A 27,050-nucleotide genomic window follows, 5' to 3' on the forward strand; every position below is an offset into this window, starting at 1 on the left:
TTCACCTCCAATAGTCAATTTTTGCAGTGTAAGAAGTATCATTGAAAAGCACTACTTAACAAAAGCATCAAAACTGAGCAAAGGCTGTGAAATTTCAGTGGAATAATTCTTCTATAATTAGTAAGGGAAGTGCAGTATGTTAATTTTCTTATGCCAGTAAGCTAACAGTTTCAGGTAATCTGTTTTTTAATACGTGTTGTTAGCTTACTCCTTGTCAGTATATTGTCATGTCATTTTGTAATCTGCTTAATCCAGACCAGGGTTGCAGGGGTGCTGCAGCATATCCCAGTTAGCATGGGGTGCAATGCAGGAACAAACCCTGGATAGGGCACAAGTCCATCACAGGGCAAATACGCACACTCACACACCAACCTCACACTAGGGTTGGTTTATGATCCCCAATTCACCTAACCAACGTGTCTTTGAACTGTGGGAGGAAACTGGAGCACCAGTAGGAAACCCACACAGACACAGGGAGAACGTGCAAACTCCACGCAGGTAGGACCTGAGACGCAAACACCGGTCTCCTTACTGCAAGGTAGCAGTGCTGCAACTCTCCCACTGTGCCACCCTCATTATATTGTAATATAGAATACATAAGGTAACCTAGTTGTAACCTTATAAAATAACCATATTTGATCTGTGTTCCTAGTGACCATTTATCGTAGAATTCTTTTCAAAAGTTTTTTCATGTTTGTTTTATGTGAGTTATTATGTTCCTGACAAGAAACATGCAGGCCTACAGCATTGAATGATATGCTTCATATTGTTAGTCAGAAAAAAAATATATTGAATAACATTGCAGTTACGTTAAGCTTTATAGAAAGGACTAGGACTAGGTGCTGTTGCATGGTTGTTTTCCATTGAAAAGTCACCAACTATGCTGTTTTCTATCAGCATGGACTCACATGTTAACTCTGAGACAAGCATTTGTCCTGTCAACAGCCGATTCCCATCTCTGTATAACACCCGCGTTGTTCCAGTTAAAAAGGCACAGCATCCATTTAAGGTAGCACATAAACTTTATGTACTCATCAGATTTAAAGTGCAGGATACAAACATAAGTGCTGCAATTGTGTAGAAAAAGAAATATTCTTTTATCTCTTTTGATTGCTTGGAGATTTTATATTTACTACATTTATTCAGTGGGAAAGCTGTTAAAAATCTCAGTTAAGGATATTCATGTTTGGAATTGGCCCTGCGGTGGGTTGACACCCTGCCCAGGATTGGTTCCTGCCTTGTGCCCTGTGTTGGCTGGGATTGGCTCTGGCAGACCCCCGTGACCCTGTATTCGGATTCAGCGGGTTAGAAAATGGATGGATGGATGTTTAGAATTGGGACACAGAGGAATACTACAGAAGTTCTTTATTAGGTTAATTAAAGAACAGTTTACTCATCAAAGACACCTCCAAAGGGTGAAAAGGGCTTAATTCAATTCTTCAGGAACTCTTAGCATGTACAGTAGGGGTCTATGGAGAAGCACACTGGAGAGAAGAGAATGTGGAAATTTCATACAGGCAGCAACCAGGCTGTGAAATTATCTCAGGCAACTGCACTAAACTCTGCACCGCCATGTTCACTTTTTTTACAGTTTTATTTTCAATAAATTGTCTTCACTGCAGATTGGGCTTTAGAAGTTTAGGAACATAAAGAAGATGTCTGGTCTAATTTAAATTAAGTTACGAAATCTATTTTCATTGGTATCGCTTTTCTTATTTTCTTAAACAAAGTATTTATATGGATGGTGGCAGTTCCTTATATAATGTCATAAACGCCATACAGAAGCACTTCACTGCTCACTGCAAATGCAAAATACAATAGGAGGGGTGTGCTGGCTCCAGTGCAAATCTGCCTGTGGTCCATATGTCCAGACCCCCTCTTTACTCCACTCCTTCTGCTCACTCTCTTGTTATCTCTCCTTTCATCTCCCTTAAGATTGTGTTGCTCCCCACCATCTTACGCACGCATGGCCTTCCTCCCAGTCTCAAATGCACCAACATATTGAAGCAATCACTACAATTTTGGTCATGGACGCTCTGTTTAGTTTATATTCCAAAACAGAGAAAAATTGACAAAACAACACTGTGAACAGACAATTTATCACAGACTTACCACATCTTCCATCTGTGGAATAACAACAGTGTTCTGAAGAGTTTCCAGATTTTTTAATTCAGTGTTCAAACTTGCACGGACATTTGGGTCAGTCTGAAATAGAAATTATTTTTTAGTGAAATGTCCTCTCCGTGTAATCAGCAAGGTAATAATAATAATAATAATACATTTTTTAATTTAGCACTTTTCCCATGCTCAAGGCGCTTCACAGGATCCAAGAAAGGACAGCAGGGTATATGTTACATTAGATTCAAATATCTTCTGCACTAAAACAGATAAATACAAACAGACCAATACTAAAGTATTAAATAGAATCAAAGACAACAAATTAGAGTAAAATACTAAACTCAATGCTAAAAGAAATGCCTGAACAAATCCTATAATTTGTGATATAACATACATACAAATTATCCTGAGCATCTGGAGAGAGAGATAAACTGAGAAAAGGGGCAGAATGTTAGGTTAAGATAAAGGCCTTCCTGAACAGATGAGTTTAAGTTGTTTTTCAAAAGAATGAATGGAGTCAGCTGATCTAATTCATTTAGGAAGGTCATTCCAAAGTCTAGGTGCTACCCAGAGTGCTGGGTAGTGTGGGGCACAACAAAAGTGCCAGAATTAGAGGACCTTAGTGGGCAAACAGGAGCACAGTGACGGAGAAGGTCACTTGCTGTTTATAGTCCAGTGCAAGGCCATTTAAATAGAATTTCATATTTGATCCTGTAAGACACAGGGAGCCATTGAAGGCAAATCATGATGGGTGTTATGTGCCCTGCTGTAAGGACTCTTGCAACAGAGCTTTGAAACTGCTGGAGCTGTGATATAAGATTTCAAGGGGCCATTGCCAGTAGGGAGTTACAATAATCGATGTGGGATGTGATAAAAGCACGGTCAAGTTTCTCAGCATTAGGGAAGGAGAGGAATGAGCAAACATAGGATATGTTACGAAGGTGAAAATAAGAAGGTTTCTTAATGTTGTTTATGTGGGTGGAATAAGAAAGGGATGAAACAAAAATGACACCAGGATTTCTTGCACTGAAGAAGGTCTGATGAGATCATCGTCAAGAGTCTGAGAAGGAGCTCATTTTTCTTAAGTTGCGTTCTTTAATTTTAAAATGTTCTGCTCCATCCAGGTTTTAATTTCACTGAGGCAAGTTGTGAGTTGAGAAAGCTCTGATGAAGCTTCACTTTAACCTTGAAATAGAGTTGAGTATCATCCCTATAAAAATGATAAACCAGTCTAAATCTATGAATAAAATGGCTAAGTGGAAGCATAAAGATACAGAAGACCAGAGGGTCAGAGCTCTGAAGAACCCCTTGTATGGCCAGCTGTGAGCTGGATCTGTTGTTGCCAAGACTAACAAACTCTTGCCTATCGGTCAGACAGGACTCGAACCACTGGAGGGCATGCCAGAGATACCCAGCATGTTCTCCATTCTGGACAGTAGAATGTCATGTCTGACAGTGTCAACTGCTGCACTTTGGTCTAACAGAATTAATATGCTGGTTTGTCCAGAGTCTGTTGCCACAAGCAAATCATTGGTTACCTAAAGTAGAGCACTTTCACAGCTGTGCTATGCTCGGATTCCAGACTGAAAGGGCTCCATCAGATTATTAGAAGTTAAGTACAGTAATAGGTGAGTTAGGAGGCCACAACATGCCATGTGGTCTGGATAATGGGAGCAGTGAAACAAAAAGGCTGCAATCTAGTGTGTCAGGAGAGTATTTACTCCAAAAAGGCTAACTCCTCTGGTCTTTTCATTATTCTGGCTTCTCCTCCTGGCAAGGGATGTGACAATGTGAGTTCGCTCTATGCTCCCTTTTATCTTCTGGGAGCCCTTTTTGATGGGAGCTGTGGACCCGCTATCCCACATTCCACCCCCATAAGCCACCAGCTGCACGGGAAGGCTCCATACCACTGCCAACCCAGTACAACTGGTTGGCCAGGTCCACAGCTCGGCCACACTACAACTACACTGCCCTAAAATCACTAAATAAATAAAAGCACTAAAACAAATCCTACAATAAAACCAACCCAAGCCCCACTTCGTAAAAACAGGACATTAAAAGAATAAGAACTTTAAAATGACAATAAAACAATCAATAAATAACTGTCTATTAAAAAGCTCTGTCCTTTAAAAATGTCCTCCTCCGACTTGGGTCCGTGGGCTCTTTAAAGTCTGGCACCAATCCCGCTTGCTGCTTCATCTCCTCTTCAGTCCCCAATGCCAGCTCATCCCACCGCTACCACCAAATGTTTTGATGGGAGCTGTGGACCCGCTGTACCACAAGAGATCAATTCCCAACCTCTTCTTGATGCCAGGCCAGTCAAGCCTTCCTTCCTGATAAGGGGCAACCATTCCTCCTGGATGGTAGGCGGTTAACCCAGCATGGCACTTACACACTGATGGTCCCCTTGTAACATCACCATGACCTACTGGCAGTTTACAATGTAAGATTAAAGTCAGAACTGTGATTTTTCTATTGAACAGAATCTTTTATCTGACTATTGATTCTTACGCAGCCAAAAGCAGATAACAATATTTTCAGGCATTAATCTAAAATATCAACATACCATATCGTCATTTTTCATGTTTACACCAACAGCATGACATTAATGTCTTTGTTAATAAAGATCATATTATTTTATAATTATACAGATTGGTGGATTTCTCAGCCAATGACTGAAGAGTTAGGTTTGAGATAAGTCCATCGAATATCAGCCATTTGAAAGATATAGTTGGTGCAGGTCTCTACATAGTACTGAATATTACTTTATTAATGCAGCTTAACATACAAGACTGTATTTACATAAAATAAATTATATATTTGTGATGCACTGTTGACTCACAAGACTTTATGTTTATGCCAGCATCCAATCCTAAAAATGAACAAATCAAAAGAACTGATTCACTCTGAATGAGTAGTTCAAAGGAATTGATTCAGTAAAGTGAAACAAAATGGCCATCACTACTTAAAATGCCACTCTATGTACTGCCAAGCCTCTCTCTTTGATGGTTTCAAATTAGCACTGTACTTAAAATAAATGAACGCATATATCCTAGTCTCTACTAGCGCAAACGGGAATGCTGTAGCCTGCTCTATCCAATTATTCTAAATAAACCTTAACTTGCCATTCAGGAATCACTGATACTTTTAATTATTCATCAATACAATTCTTGTTATTTACTTACAGACTTGCTGGTTTCTACAACAGTTTTCTGTGCTTTCTGCCCCCTGCCACACATCTGCTAGTTTTGAATACAAGAAACTTTTCCAATGCTTTTCCAAGCACTCTGCTACCTTTGCTACTGTGCCGGTTAAAAAACTTTCTGAAGGGAAAAAAGTTTAAACAATTCCCACAGGCTGCTTAGCAGCACCAAAAAAACAAAATTTTAGGAGCAAAATTTGTATTTTATTTAACACAAAACACTCAGCACCCCAACTTCCACTTGCAAGTCAGTCTCTCAGCATGTCAGACTGAATTGCTTGCTTTTTCTTTAAATGGCAGCAAAACAAAAATGAAATATGAAGTGAGCCGACAGATGACCAGCTAAGTCAGGATCTCAAACTCATGCCAATTTCCTAATTTCTTGTTAATAGAAGCTGTTATTTAATTTAATGTCTTGTTGCTGTTCTCATTCTGCCACAACAGATATTTCCAGAACTGCTTGACTTTCTTTTATCTAAGAGCACCATCAAAATGTTTTTATGGACCTGAGCAGATCAACACTACAGAGACGTTCACTTTTCTTTAATTTGCGATATTGTATGATGGGCACTGGTTAGCTGGTCATGTGTTTTGTATCTCATTATTGATTGGGTGCTAATTAATGTAAAAAGGAAACATTAAAGCATCTGAGTCTTAAATACCAAGACACATAAAATTAAGGCAAAAGAAATCCATTAGCTGCAAAAACTGGTCTCTAATTAAGAAAATGGTTAGAATGAAAACCAGGCATTGGAGCTGGACACCCCTGTATGGCACTACGATCGTGTCTCTCTCTTAAACAGTGATGCATTCAGTACAGCGGCTGGACTGACGTCAGGTTGTCCTCATCCCTTATTGACCTTGGAATACTTCTCTTGAAATGGCAATGCAAAAAAGAGACTAAAAATAAAATAACCTTAAAGAGTGCTCTCAAGAGGTGTTTGAAATATCCCCTGTACTTAGCAAACTGGAAAAAGCTGGAAGAAGACTGACCTGCGCTTGAATTGTGTTGTTCAGGGTTATCAGAAAATCGGGGATGTTCGTCTTGACCACTGGCGGTGCTAGCTGTAAGGAGAAAAATAGTGTTAAGGGCAAGAAAGAAAGAAAGAAAGAAAGAAAGAAAGAAAGAAAGAAAGAAAGAAAGAAAGAAAATCAAATCTCATCCAGGTAATGTTTAAGATGCCATAGACACAACGGTTACCAGAAAGAAAGAGGTGTGATCATATCTTCTGAATGGTAGAAGGTCATATATTTCCTTTATGTGTTGCTTACACCTGCGCCCAAGTAAAATCTTGCTTAATGTTCCCACCCTAGTGCCAGTCCTGCCAGGGATAAAGAGGAAGTTTATTCATTGCCCTTAAATATGTTTCAAGTGTACCATTTTTAGACAGTGTGGACTATGGCCAGCAATTTATCCTGGCCAATACCCCCAAGCCAGATGGAGCCCTCCCTGTGACATGGAGATGCCCCGAATTCCAGTAAGGCATCATGGTATTTGGAGTTTTAATGCACAGCCCTACTGGACAATGTCGGGGACGCTGCAGGGAAGCCCAGAGACTTATATTTGCCATACAGCCCGGAAGTACGTCACTGTCACAAGGACGGAAGAAATAAAGTACTTCCGGGCTGAAGAAAAAGAACAGTTTTCACCTGACCCGTAAGTGCTGGGGAATCACATGGACTGGGGGATAAGAAGCACTTCCAGGTCAAGGACTATAAAGGACTATGGGAAACCCCAGCGAGTTGAGCTGAGTTGGGAGGAAGGGTGACAACGCGTCTGGGAGTTGGAGGATTGTGTATTATTGTGATTTATTGAGAATAGTGGAGGTGGAGGTGCTTGTGCACATTTGTTATTATAATAAAGTCAAAATTTGGACTTTTATCTGGTGTCTGCCGTCTGATCTGGGGGTTCAAGGGGAAGACAGCACCCCCTGTCTAGATAGATAGATAGATAGATAGATAGATAGATAGATAGATAGATAGATAGATAGATAGATAGATAGATAGATAGAAGCACATAAAGGTTTAAGAACAGCAAAAAATCAAGAACTTTGCTCCCAGGAGCAGCCAACGCACCACATTGTTGAAGATGGGGTAGTTTATATTATCCACACCGCTGCTCTTGAAGTCTTTCAGGTTTTGGATTCCAGCATCCTGCAGGAGAGTCACATCACTCACGTTGACATTCAGATTGTTCGTCTTATTTTGTAAGTCTCCAGTATACTGGAAAAAAAGATTGACATAAGCTGACAATGCTATGGCTGTATGGCGGGTCACTTCAGCACAGCAAATGAATGGCCACTGACACACACCTTCCCAATGCTGAGGGCATCGCTGAGGTTAAACTTCTGATCCAAATGCAGGGCACTGTAGAGAGATCCATTACTGCAATTACTGTAAACAAATGAGAAAATGCTTCATTAGACACTTTTACAAAAGAGTTTCTTCAACTGAATGCATATTTAGACAAACAGAGGCAGAGCACGCCATTGCAGAATCACAGTGAGAATAAAGTGTTTTTAGGAGATGTGTTTCTGTTGGTAGATGAGAGCAACATTAACTGGATCTGCCAGGAAGAAGAAGATAAACTTCCCATATCCAGGTGTGCAAAGCTTGTAGAGACAAGAAGACTAGTAGCTGTAATTTCTGTCAAAGGGGCTTCTACAAAGTACTGAATAAAGTGTCTGAATTGAATACCATTAAGAATGAGAGATTTCAGTTTTTAGTTTTAAATTGAGTTTTTTGCAAATCTTTATTAAGACATGTTTTCGCTTTATCATTATGAGTTATTGAGTGCGGATTGATGGGCAAAAATTGTGAATGTATCTATTTAAAATGGAATCTACAACACAATACATATTGCAAGAAGTCAAAAAGCCTGAATATGTTTGGAAATCACTGTATATTGTAAGTTTGCATTAATAGTCCATAAATCCAAGGGATGTGCAAAAAATGGGTAACCAGGATCTCAAAATGTATGCATCAAATGTTATAAGTTATACCCAAAAATATTTTTATGGGTTTCCTTACCTGTTTTATGTCAACAATTTCTAAAAAACTGAGCTGTGTAAATTTTAAGTAAAAGTGTTCAGTATTGTCTCTCATAAATGACTTACATTCAGCCAACACAATGCAGTCAGGTTAGATCAAATACATTTGCTTTTGTTCAAGAAATTAAAATAACAATCTCAACATTGTTTTATTTTACTGCATTTAATATTATGAACTAAATGGACTTACACAAAAGATACATCACAGCATTTTGTCTTTAATTACCTCTAAATAGCAATACTATTGAATCATATCTTGTGTAATAAATATTCAAACGATATCAACAGTGCTACGTTTAATAAGTGTGTACTGTAGCTATTCAAAAGGTCAGTCAGTCATTACCCAACCCGATATATCCTAAAACTGGGTCACAGGGGTCCGATGGAGTCAATCCCAGCCAGCACAGGGTGCAAGGCAGGAAAACATACCGGGCAGGGTGCCAGCCCACCGCAGGGCACACATGGGACAATTTAGGATCGCCAATGCATTTAACCTGCATGTCTTTGGACTGGGAGAACATGCAAACTCCATGCAGGGAGGACCCGGGAAGCAAACCCGGGTCTCCTTACTGTGAGGCAGCAGCGCTACCACTGCGCCACTGTGCCACCCTATTCAAAAGGTAGGTTTTTCCTGCAGTCTTAAATTGCTGTTTTGGAAACAAAGAAAAAAATTCTTTTCTTATCTAAAGTGGGAGACGTATCAAAAAAAGTCTGATAAATCAGCTTCTACAACCTCATAAAACCCACAAATCAATTTACTAAGTCTTTAACTTTCTTTCCAAGTATGCAAAGGAGTGAGAATCCATCAGAATGTGATGTCAACAAAGGGGCGGTTCCTTATGCAAAATATGGGACAGTCATGCATGTAAAACTTGACTATTTTAAATCAAATCAACTTAATTTAACTGTGTATAGGGAAAGTGGGATTAACATGTTTTGAGGATGTAGAAAAGTGTATCATTTCAAGACTAACATAATATTCTTGAGTAATGACAGTTACACTCTTGTTGAATAAATATAATCTGATTTTGTCGTGGGGGTGGCGCTGTGGGTAGCGCTGCTGCCTTGGAGTTAGGAGACCTGGGTTTGCTTCCCGGGTCCTCCCTGTATGGTGTTTGCATGTTCTCCCCGTGTCTGCGTGGGTTTCCTCCCACAGTCCAAAGACATGCAGGTTAGGTACATTGTCAATTCTAAATTGTCTCTATTGTGTGCTTGATATGTGGGTGCATGTGTGTGTGCCCTGCCTGGGTTTTGTTTCCTGGCTTGCGCCCTTTGTTGGCTGGGATTGGCTCCAGCAGACCCCCTTGACCCTGTGTTCGGATTCAGCGGTTTGGAAAATGGATGGATGGATGGACTCCTGTGACCCTGTACATAGGATATAGCGGGTTGGATAATGGCTGGATAATTGTGTTGTTTCAACATAAATTAATTGTGTTAGTGTTACAGCTAACAGATTTAAGTCAATACCAGTTTTAAGTTAAAGTGACTTAAATTAGGTGCATGAAGTGAACATCCCCAATAGTTCATTTTTTGAGTTTTCTGAGAGCTGGAGAGATCATACATGAAGCCGTGTCCGATTTTCTTTTTCATTTTAGGCAGTCACTGCAATATTATCCTAGAAATTAAAAGATCCTGACACCTACTTTTGGATGAAAAGCATACTCAGTCCTCAGTGAAAGATGTTTTAATGGCATTCAACAGATTTGATAAATACCACATTTGAATTTTTAAATCACTGGTGTGGAAATATTATTGATTAAGACACTGAAATCATATTACAGTAAAACACATTTTCTTCTGTTCTGCATGTTAAGATGTATACTTTTGTTTGAGAATCAGATAACTGCCACACTTTTAATACAAAAATAAATATTTTTAGTCAATCAGCGCCATCCTTGTGAGGTTTCATTATTAGCTGAAAGCTTCATTACCTTTAACTGAGTTATTTATTTACTGTGTATCATCGTAATCTGCTGGCACTGGCCTACTGCTCCCTGTGTTTACTTCATTATGTGCGCTCTGTCATCAGCCATTAAGGTTTAAAAGAGGCAGGGACTGAAGTTAGTGAGCTGTCAGTCTTTGTGAAGTGTTGTTTAGGACAGAAACACAAACCTTAAACTTATGTTTTGAACGGCTCCCTATGCATAAACTACAGTAGACAGTAAATTATGCTCCCATCAACTGTATAATGAAATACATACAGTATACTGTATAGTGAACTGCTCACACAGTATAATTCTGACATACCCAGCGTATACATACATTTAATAATAAAATGTTGTTGAATTGACTGTGATATGCTTAAAAATACTTAATTTGCCAGGTATTTTGAATTTGTATGTAATGTGCTGTTGATGTTTCTTGAGAAATATCTCAGAACAGATTGTTTAAGTATTGCTAAGAATAATTTACTGTTTGTCCTAAACAGTGTCTCATAAGCACCAAACTACATGAAAATTGATGGGGTTAGTTTAATAATAAGATCAGTCATCAAAAATCTTAATGTGATTTAATGATGCTGGGGTACCAGACATTCCAGTCCCTGACAGCTTAGCTTGGAATCCCATTCTCCTCTTATTTCTTTTATTTATAACTACGGTCTGGTCTCAGAACTTGCCATACTTTCCTAATGTCTGCTTATCCCTCCACAATTTCCATAACTCCAGAAGGGTTTCGGTAAGAATTCACCTAAATAAAATAAATGTCAGGCATTTTATTTATTTTTTTAGGTCCCAACAAATGATTTTTATTTGACACACACACAGACCCTGCACTCTCTCTCCTCTACCTCAAGACCTGAGGCATCTCCATATGTTCGTCTGTGGAAGGCCTCTTATCGACCTTTACCAGGTGTCTCTGTTTGGCAGTGGGACCTTCCCTTAACAACCCCATGTTCTTGAAAAACTATTTTTAGTAGGATTTTATTTTTGTCCCCAATCTTCAAAATATTCAATTTAGGATTGCTGCACACGTTTTGCTATGGGTCTGCCCACTGATCCTTAGTGTTCCTTCTGTCAGGCGGACATTCCAGGTGCTTTTGTGCCTATCTTTTGGGAATCTTGGCATTGTGGTTGTCTATTACTAAATTTCACTCAAAGGTTTTTCACATTAATATCCCTTCCCTGCCTCAGATTTTTCCCTTACTGCACATCTTGTCCGTCTCCCTCTCAGCAGAGGCTGTTTTGTCTAAGCACATAAGAAATTTGACAAATGAGAGGAGACCATTCATCCATCAAGCCAGTTTGTTTAGCTAATAGCTAAGCTGTCCCAATATCTGAAGCAGATTCTTCTTAAAAGTTATCAAGGTTTCTTCTTCAACTACAAGTCTGGGGTAGTTTGTTCAAGTTTCCCACAATTCTGTGCATAAAGAAGTGCTTTCCTAGCTTCTGTCTTAAATGCACTTCTCCTTATATCCACTTGTGTTCTCGAGTTCACCCTTAAGCTGAAAGGATGATGCTGGATCAACTTTATCAATGCCTTTAAGGATTTTAAAAGCCTGGTTTTGGTCCCCAAATGGAGTAGCTGTTTCTCTGCAGCTCCTTAAATAGTTTGCTAGTGCTAAAATGGTAACTACCCCCAGTTTACAGGCAATGAGCTCGACTGGGCCACTAGACCACAAACAAAGAGCCTTTGATGTGACCCTGAATTTACTTGCCACTGACCTTAGTTAAGCAGCAGTATTTGCAAAAATACAAACTAAAACTCGACTATTAACAACTGAAAACAAATTCAAACAATCTTGAACCAACTTACTCTGTCTTGCTATTTCCCTGCGCACTTTCTTTGAAATTTAATTCATCTGGCATGCTTGAGAGACTGCATGTTCCTATTCCTCCTCTAAATTAAAGGTACTGTAAGTTCAATAACTACAAAGGATGGCCATTTACAATTCTTCAGGTGCTCGTTGCTTTCTCCTTCATTCTGAGATGTTTGTGTTGACACAAGTGCATGACGCAGCCATATTCACGGCATCAGCCTTATACAGACATTGGTAACACTTTAGTTTAGGTGTGGCAAAAAAAAAAACATATACAGTAAATCCCTCATTTATCGCGGGAGATAGGTTCCAAGGCCGGCCGCAATAACTGAATTTCCGCGAAGTAGGGACACCATATTTACTTAATTATTTAACGTGTATTTGGACATTTTTAAACCTTTCTGTACTGTTTACAACCCACCCTTTACTCTATTAATAACAGGGACCTACCTAACATTTCCTGGGGCACCTCTTCCATGGTTTCCGAAGGTGTATCCGTAGTAGTAGTAGGAACTGGCTCTTTTTTGCGAGGCTGCAAAAACATTGTGATCGGCAGTTGCTGCCGCTGCTTCTTTTTCCGGTCGAAGAGCAGCTTGTAGGCGGTCATGACGTTGTCGACCTTGTTGCAAAATTGGACCGATCGAACGGCGTTTAGGCTCAGCACCAGCCTTGGAAGAAGGAGCACGTTTGGGAGCCATTGCAGGGGGTGAAAATTGAAGCAAAGTTCAACACAAAGAAACCACAAAAAAATCACACACAGTACAGTGTAAAGTAAACTGCTCGGCAAGAAAGCTTGAAGCGAAATGGCTGTGACAGAGAGACAAGGGCAGATGCTGTGGGATCTGGGCATCAGTCAAAGCACCAATCACGGGCCCGATTAGAAAGCGGGAAGCTGTGATTTGTCGTCTCCCTCCCATGTACCAATCACAGCCCGTGTTACAATGCACTTAGTCACTGAACTTGTTTTGTTGTTCTTAGACTAGGAAATACTACTACTATATTTAAAAACCCACGAAGTCGTGAATCCGCGAAAAGTGATCCGTGAAGTAGCGAGGGATTACTGTACTACTCATTTCCTTTTAGGTAATCAGAACTTAGCAAAGGCTGTTTTTTGGGTCCTCAAAACACAGAACATCAGAAGATACAGAAGGTTATTCATCTCTGTGCAGTGCAGCACTGACATGATGGTTAAATCCCTTGCTAATTATATAGTATTAAAAGAAATGTGTCTCCTCAGACCACTCCAAAGTGACATTTTGTTGGTAGGTCACATTGCTGAGCCAAATAAACACTTTATTGATGCTTTGCAAGTGTTATGAAGACCGTAGTGTGCGGCGGGGGCCCTTGCTGGATGTGATGCCTCCATGCTGAGAGGACTGAGGAAGCAAGTGTAGTCAGAGCATTACCTCCCCCGGGTCACTAGATGGCAGCCCCCGTGGGTTGCAGCAGTGCCTTGGATTCCAGCAGGGCTTCATGGGAGTTGGTGTTTGGTGCAGCCCTGTTGGGATCCATAGGGGTGCTGCAGTAGGATCTGCTGAGCCCTTTTGGGCAGTTCTTCCACCACACTTGGAAGTGCTGCCAGAAGCTAGGTCATAAAGCACCTGGAGCACTTCCGGGTGCAGAATAAAAGGAGCCAGCAGACACTACTCGGGAAGTCTGAGTCGGGAGGAGGAAGGTGAAGCTTGACCATAGGAGTGAAGAAGAAGAGAAAGAGAGAGAAAAGTATTGCGGTTGTGCTGTGCTTGTGCTGGGACTGTGTAGTACTTGTGAGAAATGGGGAAGACATCTCCCACAAGGTAAAAAATAAAAAATTACAAAATTGTTTGTGCCTTGGACTTGTGTCCCATGCCTGTCTGTGTCGGGTTGAGGTGGCGATGCCAGCCTGGTGGTCCACAAGACCCAAAGAAGTGTTTATTAAGAACTTGATACATAATAGTAAATGAGTAGATGTCTTTTTGCAGTACCTAAATTAAAGTGTTACCCAGATATTCAGACCAAGACCCATAAATATTATAAACTTTTAAACAGACTATGTACACACTTTTAAAATCAATTTACTCCTGTATTATGATTTTGATTGGTTTGACAGATGATACATGATGACCGGCATCCCAGATGGACTTGGGTCGGGATCCTTACCTGGCCCGGACACCAATAGCATGGAAGGCCAAAGAGACCAATATATTCAGAGTATTGTCTCCCTCCCATAGGCAATGTGACAGCATCCCTAGCCTCAGTACACCTGCAGGGAATTCTGGGAATTGTAGTCCGGTAGTGCAGTCCTCCTGAGGTCGGGGGCTGCCACTAGGGGGTACTGCAGGGAGTTAAACTCCCTACTCTTTCGGACTTCTGTATAAGGCGGAAGTACTTCCAATAGATGAATCCCTGGCATCGGAAGTACTCCTGCGTCTTCAATAAAAGATACCGCACTGCCTTGTCCTTGGAAGCCTCACAGGAGTAGCAGTGCAGAGAAGAGAGAGTAGATCAGAAACGCCATGTATAATTGTTATACTGAGGTATTCTTTTAATAAATCATGTCTGTATATGAACTCAGGACTTATTTTGTTTGTTCGTGCTTGGGTTTTGGGGCTCTGTGGCACCCCCTATCGTTCACATTGGCTACAGGTATGGCACTGTGATGGGTCATATCGCAGGAATGAGATGAGAACAAAAGATAGCTATTTATAGTCAACTTAGCTGTGTAAATAGTTATTTACACGTTGATCCATACCAGACCAAATTAGTAACCAAAGAAACTTTGTGAAGGAGGTTTTAAGGTTCTGTATTTAGATTTTTAAGTATACTCTTCTACTGTATAAGAATTTATTGATAATCTGTAAACACCTTTTCATGGGTTTGGAAAGAAATTTTTTTTGCTGAAATGTCCTCCCATTTTATTCCATCAAATGATGTCATCAAGTGATGTCCTACTAAACTTATTATATGGACCCACAAGACTTCGATATCCTGTGATCCTAAATTAACAGATGAAGGGAAATTTTAGCTCCCCATTGACTGGGATGACTGTGATGCCCCATGCAATTGAACATACCAGATCCTTGGGCATCTTATAGTCGTAACCAACAGGACCAGTAAGTGAGAGACAGAGACTTCAGATACAATTGTTGTACCAATAGAATTTCTACTTCATTCCAACGAGTGCCAGCAATTCACAGTTCATTTTCATGCTAATATTAAAGCACAGTTCAATGCTATGACACAATTAAAAAGGCAAAAATCTAAAGCAATATTTTTAAGAACTCAAAAAAGAAACAGTGACGAAAAAGAACACCAAGCAGTCTTCTTTCTTTTTAAATATGCTCATTTCAGAAAGGTTACTCAACAAATGAAGAGATAAACACTCAAAAATCAAAAAGTGAAAACACACCCCGCTGAATTCCCAGATACCTTCATGTACTTCAATTGTTTGGAGGTCTCTCTATACACAAAAGCACAATACTCTTCACTGCTCCACTGTACGAAGATGGTCAAAAGATGACCTCTTGTGGTTGCTCCTCCGTTTCAAATGCAATGCAGATTTTACCTGGCCGATCCTCGCTTACATTTTATGATATCAGTCAAATGGCGATGCCTGCCACACATTGCACTCTAAGCAGGTGAATGCTCATGTGTGTGGATGCCAGCCTCTCACTCTCAAGTAGGCACTTTTACTATCTTTAACTTGTTACTAATAATCCTAACCTTCTATCTCTACATACCGTATGCCAGCTTCTTATAGCAGTAGATCGCTGGCAAGTCATCAGTCCTTTTGACCTTCAAGATGCACGCCTAACTCATAGGCCTCTGAGCAAAACGTACATCCTCAAGGACACTGCATGCTGAAGCCATTCCCACACCATTACAGTGTGCACTTACTTTGCAATGTCACTGAGCTGGAAACTGATGTTCAGGGTGACGGAAAGGTTCAAATTCTGAGGCAGGTTACCTGGACCATCTATGAACTAAGGAAAAGGGAGAGCTGATTAGTTAAACGTGACAATGTTCTTGGATAGCAATCAGTACAGCCATCTAAACATATCTGATGCCTTTTTATATTTCGAGAAGTGTTGTTGCAGGTATTTTTCATTGACAAAACAAACTGGGGAATTAATTTCCTAACTGGTTTTTCAATTGCATATCTCAGATCGCCAAATCCACCTAATCCAATGGCAGCAGGAATCTGTAGCCTCTCCTAAAAGCACTGGGTGCAAGGCAGGGAGCGGCCCTCAACAGGGCACCAGTCTACAAACTGGGCACACTGATACAGAGCTAGTTTAGTCACAAGTCAGCCTATCCTGTCAACTGAGTGAACTGTCATTCAAATATCACTATGAAATTGTGTTTAGTAAATACAAACCATTGCAAAACTAGACATGTTCGATTTTATAGATAGTTAATTATTCTGTTTATTAAAATGTATAAAATTGGAATGCAGGCCGTTCTGGTTTAAGGGTGGATTCCAGTAAGTGTCTACACTTCTCCATTTCAAGGATGGCCTTAACATGGAGCTCATACTGATTCTGCTATTCTCATTTGAAGAATGAACATCACTAGGAAACAAATGTGCTCTTTCTGCTTGCTGGAGCTGAATTGACTGGTCATGTTCTGCATCCTTCATGAAGAACTTCAGAAGATTCCTATTGTGCAGACTCTGCAGTGTCAAGAATGGATTTAAAAAGCTGTATGGCTTCTGGAGGATTTTAAATAAATAATCATGGTCCACAACATACAGGCACCAATCGGTGAGGTTGGTGTGTCACGATCGTGCTCTGCTCCAGGGATGATGGAGACGTCCTGACTGATTGAGGTTGCACATGCAAGTGCCTCATTACTGCCATTGAGGAAGTGCCATCTCACACCTGTGCCCCATTAGGAGAGGTAGTATAAGAGGAAACTGCAAAGGACAGAGGTAGGACAGAGAAAGAAGAAGAACAGAGTGAGCAGAAACAGAGAACCATGAGAACAAGCATCAGGTGGAGAGGCAAGACGAGCCAGTCAACCAGTGTAGGAGAGTCAGTATGGTCATTAGCCCTGCTGAGAAGCAAAGTATCAGTGCTATAGGGGCGATTCGTCCCACTGATTTTTGGTAGTTTGTGGAGTGGGCACAATTGAGGTGGCGTTCTACCCCAGGGATTCGAGGTACGACAAGGGAGTGTGAAGGGTGAAGGGAGGAAAACAGATCCTGGGCAGTCTGGCTGGAGCCGCTTGAGGCTGCTAAGACTGGGGTCGGTTGGCGAGCACCATGGCTGCTGGTGTCTCCGCTGGCTGAGCAAGCAATGGGTGAGCCAGGGAGACAAAGAGGGAGTCTGACAGAACATTAAGGGCCCCCCGACTCTTGTTGGCTTTACTCTGGCTTTATTTCTGGATTTTACCTCAAAGACCATCTCTGTTTTTAATGGATTATTTACTGATTTATGAAGATTGCACTGCACTATTTGAACATAGTTTGTTTTTGATTGTTTTAATAAAAGCACATACCCCTTGCTATGCAAGTGTCCTCATTTTCCTGGATCGTTATTGGTTACGTTGTCGGCAGTGGCGGGTTCAAGACGCTCTCAAACAGGAGTGGGAGCATGGAAGAGCCAAACTGCAATCCAAGCATTCCCATTTCCAAGGCAGATTCAAGTAGGTGTCCAGTTGACATCCCAGCATCAGATGCATAAATCAACCCTAGTCAATGTAATGCAGGGTCTTCTCACAAAACCACAAAATGGCAGTTTAGAACTGTCAGTCAATTAACCTGACATGTTTGGGATGTGATAGGACAACTGGAGCGGCGAGGAAAAATAGGGAAAACACACAAACTGCAAATAAGGAATAACTGGGCACAGGATTCAAACCAAGGACACCAGATGCATGATGTAGCAGCAGCAACCACAGCATTGTCATGCTGCCCTTTTCTGTTACTAACAACTGAAATATTAGTGAGGCATTTTAGTCATGTTTAATAGCTACATACATGAACCTTTTGGCTCTTGTCATTCATGAAATGCTCAAACAACATTACACCTGGAATACTCCAATCTGCATGAACAATATCATGGGGGAAATGATTAGATTTGGATATCCACATATTGGAGGTGCAGCTTAGGATTTGTAAGTCAGAAAAGTCAGAAAAGATGGCAACATTGATAGATATGATCACTTTTATTAAATCTCTCTAAATAAAGTGTCAATGCAGGGTTTTTTCTTTCTATCACCCGTTCCTGGTCCAACTGTCCAACAAAATGACCAAAATCATATTTTTGATACTTTCTAGCCCATTGTTTAAAATGTTTATGCTGGCAATCTTCAAAAGACAAAACAAAATTCAAATTCTTAAATCTCACCTTGAATAATTGCCCGTTCTTCCAGTTTTTGCAAAATAAAGTCTCAACATTTGCACCAACCAGAAAAGTTACAAAAACCAACAAAATCAACAGCCAAGAAAAGATGAAGCTGAAGCCAACTCCCCTGTGAGAAAAGAGATCAAATGAAAAGCATTTCATGGTCAGAGAGACTGCTCAAAGCCTGGGAACGTAAATGTGTTCATGAAATGACCATTATGAAAGAAAAACATTACATCAACTAGGACACCTGAACCATGCCACCCACACTCTGATGTACCCTGTGGATTTCAGATTCTCATCCTGAAGAACTAACCCATTCATCTGGAAAAATTTAATGAAAAGTCCACCTTGTGAGATCCTTTAATAAACAGAATTCACTAATTAGAGAAGAGATTGGTTTAAGTTTGGAATTAATAAATCAGGAATGAGGAATGTTTATTTTCAAAATAAAGACAAACGAAAAATCAAAGTCAAAAACTTGCAAATCTGGAAACTTGAAATTTTGTTATATATTTTTTTTAGAAAATGTGACTTTTCCTTTATTTTGTTTAAAGTCCCGTCAAGTGGCAACAGCAGCTTCCCATGTGTATATTAAATGACATGGGCACCTTCCCTGGGTTCAATGACAGAGCGTCTCAAATGAGCAGTGAGGTGAACAAAAGAGAGTGGTGTCATTAACATAAATTCATAACAAAGCAGAAAAAAAGAAAGCTGTGAAAAATTCATGAAAATGCACCAAAGTAGCCTAAAATTACAAACATAATATATCTTCAGACAGCAATTACATTTTGCTTTAGCATCATACAACTTATCCAGGTGAGAATCAAAGCGGTAACATGCCCTGTTGAACAGACCAGGCCAATCTGTTGAGGATGACCCTAGCAAGGACCTTACCTGGCACCGAGAGCAGTGTTATCCCCCTGTAGTTGCTGCAATCCAGGCCATCACCCTTCCCTTTCCAGATAGGGTTGTCAGGTTCAGTTTTCCAGTCAGTTGGGATGACGCCAAATGGAAGCAAAGATTGCTTGCGATGACAGGAGAACAGCCTTACCATCAGCCTGGAGAAGTTCACCCTGGATACCACATATCCCTGCAGCCTTCCTTGCCCTCAGTTAGTCCACCACCTGCACAATCTCAGTTGGACTGGGTTGTTACCAGCTAATTGGAGGATCAGCCTTAAGAACAGTGGACCCAGAGATGTCTAATATCCTAGGTGAAGGATCAGCTTTAAACAGTTGCCAAAGTAGCCCGCCAGCCAGCATCATCCGTAAGGACCATTTCATCACCTGCTCTAACTGCAACTCTCTGAGGAACAGATTTGGATGTGCGTAATTCTAGGATTCCTCTGTAAGCAGAACATTTGTCTCTAGATCATAGATGGTGTGTCACTCACTCACAGATTCCTTTATCAAATGCCCCCTTATCTGCCCTCATAGCCCTCGCAACCATCCTTCTCAGTTCTTGGTACAGGACAGAGATGCCATTAAGCTGTGTGCTGCAACTCCTCTAGATGATATCCAGGGTGCCCTGCAAGATGAAATACCTCCTTCTGGGAACACCAGCAATACCAACACAAACTCCAAAAGGTTGAAACCCCTCACACAAACTGCCTGATCTTGGAGTCTGGCCAGGTCCAGCCTCATCCCCCTAGTAAGTGGTAGCCTACTGGACCAAAGCTGGATCTTCAGAGTAGCAATAACAATACTGTGGTCAGAATTCACAAATGGCACTAATGTAGACCCAACAGTTCTGCCCACAATGAAGTGATCAATCTCCTTTACCGCACCACCAGTACTGGAGTACCAAGTCCAATGATGGAACTAGTATCCAGTGATCCACAGCCACTGACCTTCTACAAAGTCAATACCCATGGGGACTGACACAATCCTCATAGTCAGGCCTGTCAGTGCAAGTGGTCACATTAAAGACACCCCTGACCAGAGGAGTGTCACCTCATGGGCACCCATCAACCACTGAGCGCAGTTGTGAATAAAATGTCTCTCTCATTGAGACATCACTCACTGTGATTGGAGCATACACTGAGACCACAGACAAAAGTCAGAAGAAAATGAAGAAAAAAACAAATCATAACAGATTCTAACAACAGCCTATGTTTGATTCACTTCTCTAATGCTCCTTAATTCTCTGTCACTCAATTAACTGAAATTGATCTGTCTGGACTTATTATTAAGTTCCTGATGGTCAGGAAAAAGTTCACATTATTTACTTCCTCCTGAAGTTCAGGTATTGGGTGGAGTCTCCATTTTATTACTGCTGTAAAGACTTTTCTAGAGAGGGTAAGGATTGTGATCAAACAATTCCATTTTAACTGTAAATCAAAGCATGTAAGAAGAGTCGTCTTACGCCATTAAGAAGTTTGCTCCTGTGGCTGCTGAGCAGTTTTTCTCATAGGGATCATTTCGGCAGCCTAGCCCGCAGAGTCCAAATAGCAGACCAAGAATGTTGAACACCATAATCAGTAGGATCATGCAACACAGAACAATGGCAACATTCCATCTGTAAAGAAACACAAACAATGACTCTCGCTTCAAGATAAAAGTCTTGAAATGTAATAAAAGACAAAGACCAATCAGAAGCAAGGCAGCCAATACATAAAAAAACACAAAATTAAAAACACCCACTACAGTCCTGGTAGCCCCTTTTACTGTGTTACACTGAGGTAAAGCAGCTCAGGTCCTTTGCTTTCAGAACAACAAGACTTTCCTGCTACTATGTTTCCATGTCACGTTGCTCTATTAACCTGAGTTAGAGTACTGATCCAAAACTTTTGAAGTATCTGAAACTGGGAAACACTAATTTGCTGCAGGAAAGTGACTTAGTATTATCTTATATAAATAAAACAAAAGGCAAATGATCATACCTGTAGTAATCATAACGCACAACATCTGTCCCATTTTGAATAATTGAAGACTGCACAGAATTCATGGTGTTGCTCACAGAGTTCAGGGAAGGAACTTTGTTGATGGATGAGTTTATAGATCCTTGAATGTCATTCAGGACATTCTTGATATCTGATAACAGAAAAAAACAAAGACCATGTTTGTCAGGCCACTTAAGATAAGTATAGTGATGCAGTGAAGCAAGGCCCAACCTGGCAATATCGGGCACAATACAGAAACCAAATCTAAATGTGCCATTTATCTTTTGCAGGATATACTCACTTCAGAATAATGTGGCATTACCAATTCATCTCACAACAGGTCATTATGATGAACACCAGCAGACATGGGCACAGGTTGAATGTCTGATTTCTATACATTGAAAAACTAGTCTGAAATTCTTGCCCAGTGTCCTTTAGCTGTGGGGCACTATTGTGTGTATACTATTTGTTTGCCAGTCTGAGTGGTCAGCTACTATAACTCAAATAATTTTGCAGGGCAGCACTGCTGCTTCACATCTTCAGTGAATGTATGTATGCCTTGTTCGCAACTTTGATATGGCACGGCAGAATGGTGTGTGCTCTGCAATGGATAGATGCCATGTCCAGAGTTAATTCTCACTTTCCATCTAGTACTGTTGGGATTTGTACTGCTTGCACATTATTGTAAATAAGATACGTGTTATAAAATAAGGAAGGATGGAGAGACAATCACATAACAAATTGTGATGTTCTTCTGGATTTCCCATATTGTTCCAGATAATATGGATACCTAAACTTTAATGTAGCTTACCTAAACTTTAGAGTTATCTCAGAAAATGATTTAATTATTAAATAATCACATTTCAGAAATAAACATGAAACTTGTATAAGACAGACCAAGTAATAGATGGTAGCATGGAATCTGTAGAACAAACTGATTGGCCCCTCAACCTTCAAATGAAACAAGTGAGCTTTCAATATAAATAAATCAATAATATTTTCTTCATTTTCTTTATCAAGAATGGATAGACAAGCTATTAATCCTAGAAGAAATCCAAAAATACTGTATATATGGCTTCTTAGGAAAGTCTTGGCTGTGTGTTTTATGCAGCTCAAGAAAGGAACATTATGAACAGCTGGTATTTGCTTATTATTTTTCCAAATTTTAATGCCCCAGTTTAATGTGTTCTCATTCCGTTTAAGGAACAATGACATACTGTATAATACAGTGCTGCTTGTAAGTTCGTGAACCCTTTAGAATTTTCAATATTTCTGCATAAATATGACCTAAAACATCATCAGATTTTCACTCAAGTCCTAAAAGTAGATAGAGGTAAACAAATGAGACAAAAATATTATACTTGGTCATTTATTTATTAAGGAAAATGATCGAATATTACATATTTGTTAGTGGCAAAAGTATGTGAACCTTTGCTTTCAGTAACTGGTGTGATCCCCTTTTCAGAAATAACTGCAACTAAACGTTTCCGGTAACTTTTGATCATTCCTGCGTACAGAACAGCTTCAACTCTGAGATGTTGGTGGGATTCCTCACATTAACTGCTCGCATCAGGTCCTTCCACAGCATTTCGATTGGATTAAGGTCAGGACTTTGACTTGGCCATTCCAAAACATTAATTTCATTCTTCTTTAACCATTCTTTGGTAGAACGACTTGTGTGCTTAGGGTCGTTGTCTTGCTGCATGACCCACCTTCTCTTGAGATTCAGTTCATGGACAGATGTCTTGACATTTTCCTTTAGAATTCTCTGATATACAGTAATTCAGAATTCATTGTTCCATCAATGAAGGCAAGCTGTGCTGGCCCAGATGCAGCAAAACAGGCCCAAACCTGATACTCCCACCACCATGTTTCACAGATGGGATAAGGTTTTTATGCTGGAATGCAGTGTTTTCCTTTCTCCAAACATAACGCTTTTCATTTAAACCAAAAAGCTCTATTTTGGTCTCATCCGTCCACAAAACATTCTTCCAATAGCCTTCTGGTTTGTCCACATGATCTTTAGCAAACTGCAGATGAGCAGCAATGTTTTTTTTGGAGAGCAGTGGCTTTCTCCTTGCAACCCTGCCATGCACACCATTGTTGTTCAGTGTTCTCCTGATGGTGGACTCATGAACATGAACATTAGCTAATGTGAGAGAGGCCTTCAGTTGCTTAGAAGTTACCCTGGGGTCCTTTGTGACCTCGCCGACTATTACATGCCTTGCTCTTGGAGTGATTTTTGTTGGTCGACGACTCCTGGGGAGGGTAACAATGGTCTTGAATTTCCACCATTTGTACACAATCTGTCTGACTGTGGATTGGTGGAGTCCAAACTCTTTAGAGATGGTTTTGTAACCTTTTCCAGCCTGATGAGCATCAACAACTCTTTTTCTGAGGTCCTCAGAAATCTCCTTTGTTCGTGCCATGATACACTTCCACAAACATGTGTTGTGAAGAGCAGACTTTGATAGATCCCTGTTCTTTAAATAACACGGGGTGCCCACTCACACCTGATTGTCATCCCATTGATTGAAAACACCAGAATCTAATTTCACCTTCAAACTAACTGCTAATCCTAGAGGTTCACATACTTTTGGCACTCACAAATATGTAATATTCGATCATTTTCCTCAATAAATAAATGAACAAGTATAATATTTTGTCTCATTTGTTTAACTGGTTTCTCTTTATCTACATTTTAAGGACTTGAGTGAAAATCTGATGATGTTTTAGGTCATATTTATGCAGAAATATAGAAAATTCTAAAGGGTTCACAAACTTTCAAGCACCACTGTACAAAAAGCACCTACTGTTGTTGTCAAGTCTGTTAATCTGTAAAATAAAACAACTTTCTCCGAGTGGACCAATTTTGCTGAAATTTGCACATTTATTTTACAATCAGATTTGTCAGGAAAGTTTCATGTTTGTTGAAGTTTCTACCAGGGCTTGAATTCCATGTGTGTCAGAGAGGGCGATTCCACCATTGTAAAAACAAATGGGGCATTTTACTCTGTTGAACACGGCTTCATTGCAGGATTTATAAAAAATGATATGATTGTCATAGGCTACCTAATTTATCTTAACATTTTCAGTGATATTTTCTCCAGTAACTGAAAAATAACTTCTCGTTAAAATCATCTATATATATAATTCAGTAAGGCAAGACACCCATGGAAAGCATGCCGGAAGGGGCGTGGATTCACTAAGCCGACAAGTAAGACACCTATGGCGCATGCAGGAAGGAGCCACGGCGGAGGTGAATCGCCATATGCAGCGTGTAAAACGGTTTGTGAGGGGTATCCCATGGGATCTTTAAAACAATCCTTTACAACTGAGGTTAAAACACAATGAAGTAAGCAGTCTTTAAAAACCGAGTTTTCGGTTACGACGCACGACCGTGTGCACCATAGCAAACTGTTTTACATGCCACATACAGCAATTCACATCCGCGACAAACATGCACCTTCTTAGATGCTCCTGCAGGAACAGGGAAAGTCTACGTGAGTCACAGGTGCATCTGGACTGTGCAAATACGACAACGACTCAAGTGACAAGTTGGAGGTGGGCAGGATGAGCGATGGCGGCCCGCCAGTTTTCAGTCACGGACAATTGTGTGTTTTCCGTGCATTGTTACAATGTTGCTTTTCTTGCTGATTTATTACATTACCGATTTTTCAAATGTTATTTTTCTCCCTGTGCTTAAAAATCATTAAAAAACCGTCCTGATTATGCGGCGTATGGTATGCCACGGGTTGGCTAGTTATTAATAATAACTTCAAATATTTATATATCATTGCCACATAATTTAATAAATGCCAAGATATACATGTCACTTACACAAACTTCTTTTGTATCAATGTATTTTTCAAATTTGTCAAATGAGAGGAGACAATTCAGTCCATCAAGCTTGTTTGTTTAGCTAATAACTAAGCTGTCCCAATATCTCAACCAGATTTTAGTTAAAGTTTCACAAAGTTTCTTCTTTAACTACGTCACAATGGTTTCTTCCAGGCTCCTACAAATCTTTTTGCATAAAGAATTGCCTCATGGCTTCATATCCTAAATTCACTTTCCCTTAATTTCCACTGGTGTCCTCAAGTATGTGATTCACCCCTAACTTGAAAGAATTCTACTGGATCTACTTTATTTATACTTTCAAGAATTTTGAAGACCTGGATTAGGTCCCCACACAGTCTCCTCTGCTTGATACTAAACAGGTTTCATTTTCTGAGCCTGTCAAAGAATGAAATGTCCTTATGTCCTGGGATACACTTGGTCGCTCTCCTTTGTCTATAGCACATACATAGGCTCCCATGCTAGCAAAAATGTTATCTCTGCTATTGATCACAACATGAGATTACAAATTTTCCTCAGCCATCACTACAAACCACATGCACTAAGCAATCTCTCTATTATATAAAAAACTCCTGGGATGAGATGACACTTTTTAGCCTGGGAAGAGACGTGACTTTTTCAGAGAGATACTTTCACATCCCGCGAGATGAGACTTTGTGCCAAGAGATTTAACCACGCCCGGGGCCACAAATAAAAGACAACGAGTAGATGATAAAGTAGAACATTGTAAAGAGGTTCAAAAACTTTGGCACGATACACATGCAGTGCAGGTTAGAGATAATGAAAGTGCTAAAATTTGAAAGTCTCAAAAAAATGATAATAAAGATCGCATTAGCACAAACAAATAACAGAACAACAAAAAGAGATTGAATGTTTTGTTCGCATTTATACTTTAAGTTGGAGACTTGTAGATTGTCTAATTCATGCTGCCATCAGGGAAAAGTAGTGTTTCTTCCCAATGAAGAGGTGTATTCACGAAAATTAAAAAATTTTTTTGTTTGGTGAAAGTGAAATCCACATATGCGAGCAGCAGAAATGCCGGGAGGTTGGGTAGTGAAGTGAGCAGGGGGTGAACCCCCTAGTATTTAAAAAATATAATTTTTGGGTGGAATATTCCTTTTAAAGGTAAATAATCTCACCACTCACTCATATCATTATATTCTTATAGCATGCATGACTTGTGTATTTTTATTTATCAAGTACTTTCATTAAGGCATAAAAGTAGCAATAATAAAATAAATTTATTCACCTTGAAGTGCAGCAGGATTTTACCACTTTATTAAGTTATTGAAGAATGCAGAATGCTTAGTTAATAGTTGGGATACCATCAATCCTGTGTCAAAACTCAATTGTTGAGCACAATGTATAGGTTTTTGCAAATTCCAACTAGAAATTATTGCTGAAATTTCAAACTCATAACAGAGAATTATTTTGTCTGACTTGAGAGAGAATACTTCAGCTGCTATATTTTGTACACTTTCCTGATTCCAAAACAGATCTCCAAAACAAGACAGTGATACAGCATCAGACAGTCTTGTACCTGAATAGGCACACTAGTAAGGAGTATTTTATGACAGTGACAAGGAAAAAGGACACATTCAAAAACTGAAAAAATCCAGTTAAAACAAGAAATTCATTTAACACCACAGACAAAGCCAAAATGAGAGATAAGATTCAAAGTCAAACTAAGCAAAAGTCAAACCCAGAAAAACTATTGAAAGAGAATTCTGATAAGAGTCAAAAAGGATGTTTGAAAAAGGTTTTTGTCATCCAGAAATTCAGTAGGAAGTGTTTCTTTCTATGATCTTTTATATCCGTCGTGTCATCATTCAAGAATCGCAGCTTCTGAGAACAC

General features: G+C 39.9%; 1 protein-coding gene across 1 annotated transcript in view; it reads right to left on the reverse strand.

The window, feature by feature from the left end:
• Window positions 1–27,050, reverse strand: part of LOC120538887 (prominin-2-like) — a 125,698-nt gene that overhangs the window by 26,147 nt on the left and 72,501 nt on the right. The window contains exons 10-17 of the mRNA XM_039768469.1: window positions 21,338–21,488; window positions 20,821–20,973; window positions 18,457–18,580; window positions 16,004–16,089; window positions 7,633–7,714; window positions 7,397–7,543; window positions 6,314–6,385; window positions 2,113–2,205 (exon numbers count right to left, since the gene is read on the reverse strand). Of these exons, the coding sequence (XP_039624403.1) occupies window positions 2,113–2,205; window positions 6,314–6,385; window positions 7,397–7,543; window positions 7,633–7,714; window positions 16,004–16,089; window positions 18,457–18,580; window positions 20,821–20,973; window positions 21,338–21,488 (908 nt within the window). The remainder of the gene's footprint in view (window positions 1–2,112; window positions 2,206–6,313; window positions 6,386–7,396; window positions 7,544–7,632; window positions 7,715–16,003; window positions 16,090–18,456; window positions 18,581–20,820; window positions 20,974–21,337; window positions 21,489–27,050) is intronic.

Source organism: Polypterus senegalus, chromosome 11, assembly GCF_016835505.1.
Source record: "Polypterus senegalus isolate Bchr_013 chromosome 11, ASM1683550v1, whole genome shotgun sequence".
NCBI lineage: Eukaryota > Metazoa > Chordata > Cladistia > Polypteriformes > Polypteridae > Polypterus > Polypterus senegalus.